The 14044-nt window shown below is 38.8% G+C and overlaps 1 protein-coding gene across 1 annotated transcript; it reads left to right on the top strand.

Annotated features, from left to right (window-relative positions):
• Nucleotides 1–4129: 4129 nt before the first annotated feature.
• On the top strand, nt 4130–11893 carry UBE2A (ubiquitin conjugating enzyme E2 A). Its single transcript, XM_077146302.1, has 6 exons — nt 4130–4367; nt 4495–4575; nt 4988–5013; nt 9175–9264; nt 10188–10276; nt 10607–11893. Exons 1-6 carry the CDS (start codon nt 4324–4326, stop codon nt 10733–10735), a joined length of 459 nt encoding a protein of 152 aa, XP_077002417.1. The 5' UTR covers nt 4130–4323; the 3' UTR covers nt 10736–11893.
• The last annotated feature ends 2151 nt before the right edge of the window (nt 11894–14044 follow it).

The raw sequence follows: 14044 nt of genomic DNA, 5'->3' as shown, positions 1-14044 counted from the left end.
AGACAAGCCCACAACAAACTCAGACACATCCATATCCTTCATTACACTTCAGACATTTCTTCCTAGTCCCTTTCATACTGTCCAGTACAGAACATGTGGCTTCTCAACAGGATAGTTTTCAACACATGTTCAAATACCTATAAAAGCTGCCTATCAAGCCTAAATTCCTCAGCCTTGCATTGAGGGCATTTAATCAACTTCGACTGTCATTACTTTTCCAAGGGGAACTCTCACCATGCCCCAGCAGAGAACTTTTTCATTAGCCAAGTTAATCTGCCCACTAGTCCCAGAACATAGTTTAGCTCCACGCCTTTACTCACACCATTGCCCTCATGTAAACTGCCTGAGTCCCTCTCTCCCAAACCCTCCTTTTATCTCCTTCGAAATAAAATCAAACTAGACCAATTTTGATGAGCCTGGCCCAAGCACAGTGGGATCAACAATGCCATCCTGACAAAAAGGGGGAAAAGAAGTGTAACAAATAAGGTATCAGTGGCTGAGAGAGGCAACTCTGGAGGTCACTCTTATTCAAGCTTCAGTTAAACATTGCTACCTATCATAGTTTGCCCAATCCCCAGCCAAAACCATTCTTGCCAACCATAAGGAATACCTAGGGCATTATATAAGATTCTACAAAAGTTCCAAGCACTAGGATAACTTTCCAGAAACCTACAACCTCCAGATAGGTCCCTGGACCATATAAGTTCTGAAACCTAGAGGGCCCAGCCTCTCCAGAACATCAGATAGTTCCATCTCCCTACCCCATGTTATTATAACCCACTACCCCTAAAAAGTGGAGAAAGATCAAAGGTGATGGTGGAGTAATACAGAGAAGGTAGGGTTTAACAAACGAGTATGAGTGCTGAATCATTATATTGCTATTTCTTTTAGGCTCCAGTACCTGAGAGCAGCTGGAAGTAAAAATCTAAAATTGTGGAATTGTAACCCATACCAAACTCTGAAATGTGTTCTACAACTAATTGTTGCAATGTGCTTTGAAATTTATTGCTTTTTTTTATATATGCTGTTTTTCACAAAAAAGAAAAAAGTTGATTGCGATGTGTGCTGGTTTGAAAGGAAATTTGCCCCCTAAGAAAAGCCATGTTTTAATATAATTCCCATTTCATAAAGGTAGAATAATCTCTATTCAATACTGTATGTTTGAAACTGTAATGAGATCATCTCCTTGGATGATGTGATTTAGTCAAGAATGGTTGTTAAACTGGATTAAGGGACGACATGTCTCCACCCATTTGGGTGGATCTTGATTGGTTTATTGGAGTCCTATAAAAGAGGAAATATTTTGGAGAATGAGAAATTCAGAGAGAGCAACACTACGAAGCAGAGAATCCACCAGCCAGCGACCTTTGGAGATGAAGAAGGGAAACGCCTCCAGGGGAGCTTCATGAAACTGGAAGCCAGGAAAGAAAGCTAGCAGATGACGCCATGTTTGCCACGTGCCCTTACAGATGAGAGAGAAGCCCTGACTGTGTTCACCATATGCCCTCCCACTTGAGAGAGAAACCCTGAACTTCATCGGCCTTCTGGAACCGAGGTATCTTTCCCTGGATGGATGTCTTAGATTGGACATTTCTATAGACTTGTTGTAATTGGGACATTTTCTCGGACTTTGAACTGCAAACTAGCAACTCATTAAATTCCCCTTGTTAAAAGCCATTCCATTTCTGGTATATTGCATCCCAGCAGCTAGCAAACTAGAACATGATGATTAAAAAAAAAGACCCACTTCAGGAAGCTTGTCCCGACCCCACGAGACTGATGACTTTTCTGCTGTGCAATCCTTGGCATTTGTGGATTCACTTGCTTCTCCTGTGTGCTTTGCTGTGGTAGGCAGAATTCTAAGAGCTCACCTCCCAAAATTCCCAGCCCCTGGTGAACACACACCTTCTCGAAGTTATTTAATCAACACTAATCTAGGTGCTGCTGTAAAGGAATTTTGCAGATGTAATCAAGGTCCCATATCAATTGATTTTAAGATTTTAAATTAGGGATTTGATTTTAAGATAGGGAGATTATCTGGGGTAAACCTGACCTGATCAGACAAGCCCTTAAAATGCCCTGGGCTCTTACTGAAGAAAGAGTTGAAGTGTGAGAAAAATTTGAGGGGAAATTTTCTTTTGAAGATGGAGGCTAGGAATGTGCATGGCCTCTAGAAGCTGAGAGTGATGCTCAGTTGACATCCAGCAAGGAAATGGGGATTCAGTCCCACAACAACAGGGAACTGAATTTGGCTAACAACTTGTGGTAATTTATTATGCAGCAATAGAAAACAAATGGACTTACTTTTGAAGATCTTGCTTTTGTTGATTTCATGTGTGTTTTACTACCTAGCAAGTTCATAGATGAGAGGAAAAGGCTGTCTAATTATTTATTTTTATAGCCCCTTCCCACCACAGTTATAAGGTGATGCGATTAGAAAGACTTGCCTTACCTGATGTGTTGAAGTTAGTAGCAGATATAAATCCTTGGCCATGAAGGTACCTGTTGTTAAGCAGCAGCTAGAATTACAACAATCTAAGTGCATCCTGCCTCCTATGCTATAAACAAATTTCAGCACATCTGATATCATCTTGACATCTTAGCTTGAATGTTGCACCACTCCCATGAACTCGGACCCAAAATTTCGTCTCCCAAACCTGTCTGTCTCCTTGTATTCCTTAATTTTCCTAATGGCACCTTCAAACGGCCAGTTATCTTGGGACTTACAGCTCTAGCCATTGTTGACTCCTTCCTCTCTCTTGCCCCTACATTCAACTGTTGCCAAGTGCTCTCCTTTTACCCCTCATATCCATTTTAATTGTCACTGCCTGGTTCAGTAACTCTCACCTAGAATAGCACAAAAGTTTCCTAGCTGCTCTCCTAGAACTAGTCTCTGGTTAAGCTTCCCAAAACACAGTTCTAGTTATGTCATTTTCCTGCTCCAGTACCTTCCAAAGAATCCATTAGCTCGGCACTCAAAATCCTCAATGACTTAACCCAAACCTACCTTTGTCATATCTGCTATAATTCTTAAATGTGTATTTTGCCTACATTGTAAGTTATTTTGGATTGATTTTTTAAACTATTCTTTAAAACTGTTACTGCTTTTGCAGGTCCACTACCGTGACCCTTCCAGCAACCTGCAGCTTTTCCACGTGCATCTTACTGTCACTTTTGCTTGAGCCCCACTACCCTTCCAATTCTCTGCAGTCCGATATCCTCATACCTTGGACACTTCGCAACATATAGAAGCCACTTGGCTTTTTGAACTGCCAAGGAGAAATGTGGTTCCAGAGCCAAATTGTGAGTGTCCAGAGCTAAAACCCATTCTGCTCACTTTAAGTTCTCATTAACTCCCCTCCCCCTGGGGCACACAACACCAGTCTATTCTGCTTTGGGAATAAATCATTGGGCTCAATGTAGGGACGCTAATCTTGGCACACAGTTGCTTTCGTTGTCACGGCCAATTTATTCTTTTGATTTTCAGTGATTTTAACGCAGTCCCGCCCCACCTCCTCCTAGCATCCTGTGTCCGCAGTGGGTGTGCACCCAGATTTCCTATTTTTTGAGAACCGGTTTTGTCTCTGCCCACTCCTTCCTCCTCCAGTTTGGAGCTTTTATGTTCTCCTCACCTCACCCACCAGCTCCCCCCAGTCATAGTGGACAGTTTAATAATTAGTCTTGTTAGAAAGAAAGCAAAGGAAGGAAGGGGGAAAAAAAGGAAGGGGGAAAAGGAGAGACAAAAGAAAGAAAGAAGGAAGGAAGGAAGGCAAAGAGAGGGAGAGGGAGAGAGAGAAGAAAGAAAGAAAGAAAAAGAAAAAAAAGGCAAGAAAGGGAGGAAGGGCGGTTGGAAGGAAGGATGTGAGAGAGAGAGAGAGAATAAAGCGTCCAAGGTTCGTCTTAGCATTGGCGGGTGGAGATCCCATCACTAAATTCTAGTGAATTATACACGCTTTCATCTATCCCCGCACCAGCTTGCCTCTCACCTCTCCACCATCCCGGCACTCCCTCCCTCCTGCCGGGGTTTAATGACATAAGCAACTTTCCTTCCACACTGCCGGCCCCCACCCTCCGACCTCGTGTTGGTACGGCCTGCCCGGCTTTAGGCTCTCCAGTCCCCCCTCTCTTTCCCTTCAGGTTGGTTCAGCCCCTGTCTACTCTAGGGTGGTGCTTAGTCGGCGCCAGACCGACCCTCGACTCCGTAGGGGCAGTGCAGTTCCTCTGGGTGCTTCCTCTTCGGCTTCTTCATCCTCTTCGGCCTCCTTACCCTCGGCGGGGACCAGGGACCCTGGTGTATGCCCCACCCCTGACCCCACCAGAGACATGTCCACCCCGGCTCGGCGGCGCCTCATGCGGGACTTCAAGAGGTAAAACCGAGAAGAGGAGCCGGGCCCGGGGGCTCAGGGCGGGTCCCGAGGCGGCGTGGGGGGGTGAGGGGCCGCCGGCAGAGGTCGCCAGTGCCGGATTGAGGGGCCCCTGTTTGTGTCTCCGAAGGTTGCAGGAGGATCCTCCAGCTGGAGTCAGCGGGGCCCCGTCCGAGAACAACATAATGGTTTGGAACGCGGTCATTTTCGGGTGAGACTGCGTTCCGGGCGGTGGCGAGAGATGGGGGACCCGAGCTGGCTCGCTCCACTCTCCAGTACAGGCCCCTTGCGACGGCGGAGGGTGAAAAGGAAAATGTTTGGGTCCGGCGGGGCCTAGGCGCCTCCCCGGAGCCTGTGCCTCGATTAGCTCAGTTCCCGCTGCCAGGGGAAGGGTTTGGGGTTCTAAGGGGGGCGGGGCGGGAGTGGTGGCGGTTGGCCCGGCGGCCTGCACTGTGTCTCCGGAGCCCGAGACACCCATTTGCTGTGGCTTTTTCCGACCCAGGAATCGGACTGTGGTTTGTCAAAGGTGGAGATGGCAGCGCTTGGAAGAGCCACCCACCAAGATGAACTAGGGAGAAGGGAGCCCCTTAAGCGGGAACTGACTGTTTTCCCCTCTGTTGCAGGCCTGAAGGGACCCCGTTTGAGGATGGTAAGAGAGTTTCTTTACCCACCTTTCAGGAGCCTGATCATCTGGGGAAAGGCTTCCCAGTCATCCTGGAAGTGCCTCCTACTTAGGAACCCGCCTCTCCCCTAACCTTTGCTTATTAAATGCTTGACTGGAATCCAATATGTGGCAGGTTGTCCTGGCTATTGTCGTTTCACTACAACTGCACCTTTATCTTTCTTTCTCCTCTTCTTAAAAATTGCAATAAGACTGTTACTTTTTAAAGGTAGCATCATAGCACTGAGTGTAAGGATTTTTGAGGTTTGGGCTGTGATTCTGCTAAATTTGGCACCACTTGGAGTTACTGTGAACCTAATCAGTTGCTGATAGAGACCCTAGACACTGTCTACATCAGAATTATACCCCACCCCGCAAGGGTAGGAACTGTGTTCAGCAGGTGCTTGGTGTGTAGTTGTTGGATGTTGAATGGATGCAAGAATAGTTTGCACACAATTATCTGGTTTCTACAATCTGGCATTGAATGCTTATCAGCATCACTGCTTTGAGATGGTCTTTATTTGGCACCTTTAATGGTCAGTTTGAGTATGCTATTGTTTCTTATTTTTAAATGAATTTTCAATGTTATTACTGTTATTAATACTATTAATGTAGTAATGTTATTAGAATTTTATGGTCAGTAATCTCAAAACACCTTCAGAATTGAGGCTAGCCTTAATGTTTCATCTTGACTGGTCCAACCTACTTAAGGTACCACATGTACCTATAATTTGTACAGTTACAGTTTTTAACTGATTTGGGTTTACTTTAAAAAGCAGGCACATTAATTGCATTTTAAATATTTTTAAAAACTTTTTTTTGAGCTAATTATGCATTCACATGAAGTTGTGAAAACAATACAGATAGACCCTGTATACCCTTCACCCAATTCCCACCCCACCTTTGGTAACATTTTAAATGGCTATACTACAATATTACAACTACAATATTACAATGTTATAACAAGGAAATTGACATTGATACAGTTTCCACATGTACTCAACTATGTGTGTTTGAATGTATGTTTAGTTGTTAATTGCTTTTTGAAGTTTAATACATTTAAAAGGTGATTAAAAGTATTTTACTGATTGACATTCTACTCATGAAACTCTTTAGTAGTTGAAGTGTTTTAAAAAAGAAAAGGATCTTTGTGGGTTTTTTTTCTCAATGATTTATCTTCCTTTGATCATGTAGCATTTGATATACATGCACATAACTCAGTTTAAAGGTGGGGAAAAAATCATGTCTGCAAACTACTTAGTATATACTTATGTTGCCGAGTCGGATTGCTTTTTGATGGTACCAGTCCCCAAAATCTTATGAGGTAGGTCAATATCAACCAATTCTATATTTTGTCTCAAATACTCAGGTATCCCAAGGAAACTTTAGACAGTCACCTGAATACTTTTAGCTTCCTCTCTACCTTTACCTCCCTGGGTAAATATCACTGCTCGTCAGTGCTGCAATAAGGAGAAATGACAGTAAGAGAGAGTGATTCTAAAGGCATACTACTTTGGGGTAATTATTTGAAGAAATCCGTACCAAGAGCTAGCTAGACTTAATTCTCCTCTACTCGATTGCCACTTAGTTCTTTATACTTAAGCTTTATGTACAGATTAACTGTGTATTTGCTTTAGCTCTAGCAGGTTTGGTTTTCATTGGCTACTTTTTTCCTCAACATTTTACTCAGACTGCTTTATGCTGGGCACAGCTTTATTAATAGTGCATCACTTTGCTGGGGGTTGACTACTTAAATGTTTCAAGGGTGCTTCTCTTGTTTTAAGTGGTATGAATTGAAAATGTACTTATGGAATCCATTCTCTACCTGTACCTTCCCCCCTTGACATTACTGGCTCTATTTCTGATAATGTGTATCTCCATCCTGGCATTGCTGAAAGGAATTACTCAGGCTAAATGGCAGTACCCTTTATGATTCATTCTGGTGAACAGTCTGTTATCCATGGGTACTTTCTCAGGTGTCTGCAACATAAACTGTGGCTATATATATATATATATATATATATATATATATATATATTTAAAATTGATCATTTTTGAATATTCCTTATTTATGGTTAGGGAATTTACCTGAAAAGATGGATTAGGGACAAATGACATAGTTGATTTTGCTATTCCCAATATATCATATGACTTTTGCTTCTTCCTTGAAAGCCATTTGTACTGGAAGTTTCTAGAAAAGTCAAGCCCTAGTTAAAGAGATGAAAGCTTAAGAAAAGGAACTCTTAAAGGTATTTTGATCTAACTTCACACACTTGAAGCAAGAAGAATATGTTCCCAAGAGCTTACACTGCTAAACAAAACATTGAGGGAAAATGCTTTCTGATCAAAATAATTTGGTATATATGCTGAATACAAAAGTTATGAATATAATATTCTTCATCATATCATCTCAATTTAATAGACAGATTAAGGTATTAGTATTTGCTTTTCATAATAGATGTATTAAGGATTTGGATGTAAATCTTTTTTAAAAAATGAATCACTTAAAATCCACTAAAAATGTTCTTATGGTAAATAAATTCTTAAGAAAAATAAATAATAGTTTTCTTAAGGTGGTATAGAATGTTGGGGTAATTTAAAAACCAGAATTTTTAGTCATCAAAAAAAATTTAAGTACATGTATGTTTTGATGGACTATAGTATGTTTGTCCATTCCATAATATTTTACTCTCTGTCCTTATTTATAATAAGTATTATTTATAATAATTTTGTCTTCATATCTGGTTTTCAGAAGAAAATAGTTTGGGGAATATAATAGGTCCCTATATGTTGCATTTTTTAATTACTCTGAAACTTCAGGACACATGTTTCATACCAAGGATAATGCTGTTAATAAATTAGTAAAATTTTTGATATTGTTCTACATAATAGATCTAGCAGTAACTTGGTTATAGTATTCTCTTTTTTCTTAAACAGTGATAAACCTGTTAATGGAAGCAAGGAAGAAATAAATTGCTAACTCTGAAGTAATCAGAAACAAATTATACTTTATCTCAAGTATGGTTTATTATATTAGAATAAGTAATTTATTAAATGGACCAGAGTAATATAGTGGTATGTGTATTACCTTATACCAGATACTGTAGTGCCTGATGACTTAAGTTTATTTGAAGAGATTTCAGTCAGGAAAGAAAACCTTGCCCAGTATTTCCCTTGAATTTATTAAACTATTAAACATAATTAGAAATAATTTTGTAGGACATAATCTTCCCCAAGCCACAACATTCTATAGTTCATGAATGAGTTCCAATTTATCTATTCCTTATGAATAGGTGTATAACACAGTATGCTTTAGGGCCTCGTAATGCCTTAGGTCGACACATATTCAAGAAAAATAAATTTATTAGAAGCCTGAACAGACATCTTTAGAAAGATAAATTTGCTGGAGACATGAATGGCCATGTGACTTTTTAAATGATTTCTCCCATTAATTTCTTTCACTGCTGTGAATAATTGAGTTGATTTTATAGTTAAGTACCTTATGAGTCCCACTTATGGGTTTAAGAGAGGAATGAGCAAGTTTTTTCTAGCTTAAATTATGTTTTCATTGGAGTCACTATTCCATGAAAAGGAATCAGTGAACACAATTAATCCCTTTCTATCCTGGGGATAGGATAACATAACATTTAAAAAATATTTTGATTATTGATTTGTATTTCAAGCATGGTTTTTTTAACCTTTGTGCTTTCAGCTTTTCTAGTCCATTTCAGAATCACTGGAGAGTTTAAGATGCAGCTGACTAAAATAGGCCTTTGAGGTCTTTCAGTCTTCTAAAGGAAGAAGGCCCAATTTTGGCCCCAGTTTCTTGTCATTTTATTTTAAGGATGCTTTCAAAATGTACAGTAGCTAAAGTTATCCTGCAGGCAGTAATTTTAAGTTTAAGATGGCTGTCTTTAAGTTTGGAGGAATACGGCAAATGCATAAAAAATTGTCTGTGTTTGGTGGGTGGTTTTTAAAATATCTGTCCATTTTTAGAGCAATTCCTAGAGATGTATCTATTACCTGCCCTCTCCTCTCTACCCTACCTCTGCATTATTTCAATTAACATTTTAAAAAATTACGTAGAATTTAAAAAGTACTCTTGAACAAAGTGATATATCTTCTTAAGCTTTTCTTTTCTAACTACAGGAACATTTAAGCTTACAATAGAATTCACTGAAGAATATCCGAATAAACCACCTACAGTTAGATTTGTCTCTAAGATGTTCCATCCAAATGGCAAGTATCACTTTAAATACAACATTTTAAACTACTATCATGTTTATTATGAAGGTATTCCACATTTCCTATTTATTTGTCTGTAGTACCTGAATATTTGTTTAGCTATCTTGCTCTGTCCTGAAAGCTGACCTTGTTCATGGTGATCTCTTGCTGTCAGGATCTGTAGAATTAGCACTGAAGCAGGGACAATACCCTCCCTTTGATGATCTTTATCATTTGCTTATTAAATAAAATAAGGATACTCTTGAGGTTTGCTTTTAATCTTAGGCTAGATTGGGAAAGTCTTGTGTTGTAAATTTGTTTCCCTAGCATTTAGAGTGGGTTTTCACCTTTGGATGCATATCGTAGTTGCCATGGAACATTTAAAAAGTACAGACACCCTGGCCCCACTCCAGACCTACTATCAGATTCTGTGGTTAAGGGCCATGTATACAGTTGGTTGGGAAAGTGCCACAGGTGATTCTAACTTACATATTTTGCTTTCTCTCTAGTAGTAAAACTAGACAAGCTTGCTTTTTGTTCAAGTTAAAGTATTGCCCAGATTATCTGATATAGTTATCTTTTGGTGTTGTTTCAAGATAAGAGATACAGTTTACAAATTTAGTGGAATGAATTTCCCACAAATCTATGGAAGACTAGAAATTCTGTTAGAAAGTATGTATGATTTCCTGGATAGTAGGGGAGTCTTTTCAGAAGAATGAACACCAAGTATCTTCTAGTTTTACACTGATCACATTTGACATTCTCTGATGATACTGATTATTACACTAGGAATGATTATGACTCATCTTTTAGGAAGTTAACTGAGAAGTAGCCTAGGGATCTTTTTCAACTTCAAAAGTATTCTTGACTATATATGTCTTGACTATGTTAAAACTTTAATGGTTTCATGTTTAACATACCTACTTCTGTGCTCTTAGTCTATGCAGATGGTAGTATATGTCTGGACATACTTCAGAACCGCTGGAGTCCAACCTATGATGTGTCTTCCATTTTAACATCCATACAGGTAAATTTTCCTTAATGTGACTGGTCTCTAATATATTAGCCATCGAATTGTTTTTGAAAGTTATAACTTAATAGGCTTTTTTTTTTTGGCCAAAGCTGATTTATAGATAAAAGGTAATTTGTTAAGACCCAAACCACCAGAAAACATTAATTTTTTTCCTAGCTACTAGCAGATTAATGTAACTCTAGGTTAGTGTGTTAAAGAGAGCAAACTTAGCTATTACTTAGGACAAATCAATTGAGGATCACTACCTTATAAAATAGCTGTGTTTGTTCTGAAATATTTTATTTTTGCATAGATGAACTCACATTTTAAAAATTATCTCTATAGTCTCTATTGGATGAACCTAATCCCAACAGTCCAGCAAACAGTCAGGCTGCTCAGCTGTACCAGGAGAACAAACGGGAATATGAGAAGCGTGTTTCTGCAATAGTAGAACAGAGCTGGCGCGACTGTTGACCCGGGTGCAGGAAAAGAAGAGGCTGGTCATAAGAAAATTATATATGATGTGTTCATCACCTTCTTATTCCTCAGTATCGTTACATTTACTTTATTAAAAGCAAAATAGCTGTTGTACTGTTTCCATCTTCCCTTGCCAAGTTTTTCCCACCCCTTCCACCCTCTCCCTGAACATCAGAAAACATCCTCTGTGAATTCAAATGTACTGTACCTGGGTTACTTGCAAAATTTACTAATGTTTAATTCTTTTTCTGTGGTATTTCATAGCCAGTCTTAGGGCAGTATTTTGTTACTGTACTTTACACTAAGCTTTTAAAATGAATTGTTATACAAGTGGTGCTTATGCATATCTTGATGACCAGAATGTTATTTTTAACAAAATGATTGCTGAAGTGTTTCATCCGGGCTGGTCCTTCACTTGTGTTGAATTGCAAAGTAAATGTGCCTGTGGAATAGAGCCCACAGGGATAGGGAAGCAAATCCATACAAACGTCCATTTTGAAAGAACAACAGAGGCTAAAACCCTTATGATACTAAGATATAGCCAGAATGAATTATAAGATGGTGTTTTTGGTAGGAAGGACTCAGCCAAAGAAGTGCAGCAATTGTAATAACAGATATATCCTCCTCTCGTGAGATACTGACGGGATGTACCCATGCTAAGTTTCAGAATACTGAAGACTTCTGGGTTTTTGCTTTTTAAAGAGGTATGGGAGCAGAGGAAACAAAATCACTAGATTTTAAGCTAGGGAAAGTTGGAGAGCCTTTCATCTTTTTAAAGGAGCAGTGCTGCCCTAGAAAAATAAGCTTACAGTCCCCCTTTTTCAGAGTTTTAATTCATCCACCGAAGGGAATTTATCTGTGGCAAATTATTTTCCACTTAAATCCTAAGTTCACGCTGCATGCTTTTGTTTCTTCCCTTTCAGCATTATGCAAACCTTAAAGTCAATGTCTGCAATTTTTCTTTGGGTATTTATACTTCTAGACACACAGTTCCTTTAAGTAGCAATGTGGGGTGAGGCTTGTAAATGTTTTGTTCTAATGTTCCATTGTTATATTTTGTGCATTTCTCACTCCTAAGTCTAACTTTGCACAAGTAACCCATGTAAAAAATGTACATTTTTCAAAAGTTGTAAATAAAAATAACCTTAAAATTTTGTAGTCAAGGTGTAATTATATTTTAGCTCAGTATGAACTTCTAGTACTGCATTCTTATTAGATGCTCATATCCACTTATTTCCAACCTTAAAATAAACATTGTGATCAAAGGAAAAATACTGATTCTGGGAGTGGAAAACATACTTCTGGAAAGAACCTTTTTTTGCCAGTTACATGTGTTAAAGCTTCTTTTTATGTTTACATTTTAACAGAATAAAACTATTAAAACAAACAATTACTGTAGTATAGTATTATGGTCAATTGTGATAAGGGTGAGAATAAACAAATCAGGATATTTGCCTGAGCCCTCAAAGACCAAGATCTAACTCATTGATCCTGATATTCCACCTCTTAAAAATTCCTAGCTTAAGAACAAACACTACCAAATATTATGAAATGGTGTTTTAAAACCTATATAAAATTTGGGAGGTATCTTTAATCATTTTGTTCTAACAAAACTTTGCTTTCTTCTGAGGAGCAGCCCAGCTCAATTTGAAGAGAAAAGGACAGTTTGCAAAAACTTATCACCTCTTGGTACTTGTTTTGGGGGCAAAATGAAATTAAATCCTCTCCCTTTGAGACATGGTATTTAAAGAAACCTCAGTGAACAGGGTTTCAACCCACACTTAAGACTATATCATTTGGTTTATTTTACCTAGGGACAACTTCCCTAAATGTGCTTAATATTTTCCTTCAGTTCCTTTTTTTTTTTTTTTTTTGCTTCAAGGTAGAACCACAATAAGTTGGTCTTTTTTGGTGGATGAGTTGTACATTAACTTTTTCATCCTACTGTGGCTGAGTACCTTAAATATTTGACACTGTTCGCCATACTTGAAAAAATGTGAGATTGGCAATGGAGAGGTTTAATGAAAGCTTTTTCTTTTATATACCTCTTGAGAAACACTATTCCCTATCTCTCTCTTTTTTTTTTTTTTAATACATGGGCAGGCACCGGGAAACGAACCTGGGTCCTCTGGCATGGCAGGCAAGTGTTCTTGCCTGCTGAGCCACCGTGGCCTGCCCTCCCTATCTCTTTTATGAGATGATCCTTTTAAAAACTCAAGACAAGCTGGCATGCCAAAGCATCATACTCATGGTTAAAGGTACCACAAACCATTCATTCGAACACTGAATACTAATTTGCCTTTTTTTCACCTTAAAAATTTTTTTTTACAAAGACCACACAGGCTGCCTGCATGTAGTAATTATAACTAAGCTAACTAAAATGGAAGCGAGATGTCACTTTTCAAATGGCAGTCAGATTTGAACTTGAGTCTTCAATTCTGCACCTGCTGTTGTAAGGAAGGGGCTGAGATGAACAACCAAAGTTGTAATTAGAGTCCTTTATTTAGGACTCATCACCAGCTTCAGAGGTTACTCATAGAAAAGTGAATGCACTGTATACCACTAAAAAAAAGAATCCCAATGGAATGCATGAACTTTCTATTCATTTTGCAATCAAAATAGAGGGGAAAAAATCTCAAAAGTAGATCTGTGAGACTCAATGATACATTTAACTGAAAGCAAAGCTAGTTTCTCAGTATTTTAACTTTTAAATAACTCAAATAAAACTCGAACCTGCTAATTTACCTGTGCAGGTTTGATAGCAAAGTTGTTGGGTTAAGAATGACTGCTATTTCAAAGAAAGGAAAAACCCAGGAACCAACTACATGGGGACAAAAGAGAACAGCCAGGTTGGCAGCCGTTCATTCTTGCCAACCCCATTTCTCAATATATTTTACTCTCAAGCAGATTTAAGTAACTACACCCTGATTCTGCATCAATACCAAAGCTGACCTAAGCAGCTAGGAAATCTGGCCCCTCAAATCCAAGAACCAAATTTGTATATTTTGGGCCCAATTATTTGAGCTTTCTAACTACATTACTCTTCTGTTCTGCAGGACTCCTCTAAACAAACCAGTTTTATATGTAACATTTCCCTACCTTTCTTCCCCACCCCACCCCAAAAAAAGTCACTGTGGGAAGAGGAAAGAAATGTAAAGAAAAAGAAATGAGTCAAGATGTCATGCTCTTAAGCTCCCTCCAAAGCCACAGAGAACTGAAGACTGGCTTTTCCAATTCTAAGTGAACCACAGATTCTTTAGATTGGTAGGAACCTTGTAGGTAAAAAAAAATTAGTTTTATAAAATT

This window comes from Tamandua tetradactyla, chromosome X (assembly GCF_023851605.1).
Source record: "Tamandua tetradactyla isolate mTamTet1 chromosome X, mTamTet1.pri, whole genome shotgun sequence".
Lineage (NCBI taxonomy): Eukaryota > Metazoa > Chordata > Mammalia > Pilosa > Myrmecophagidae > Tamandua > Tamandua tetradactyla.
The sequence above is the reverse complement of the archived record's forward strand: the minus strand, read 5'-3'. Positions and strand labels throughout refer to the sequence as shown.

Coding starts and splice junctions, on each gene's coding strand:
- UBE2A (XM_077146302.1), top strand. CDS start 4,324: ATGTCCACCCCGGCTCGGCGGCGCCTCATGCGGGACTTCAAGAG. Junction 4,368..4,494: donor CTCATGCGGGACTTCAAGAG/GTAAAACCGAGA, acceptor GTGTCTCCGAAG/GTTGCAGGAGGATCCTCCAG. Junction 9,265..10,187: donor TAAGATGTTCCATCCAAATG/GCAAGTATCACT, acceptor CTGTGCTCTTAG/TCTATGCAGATGGTAGTATA.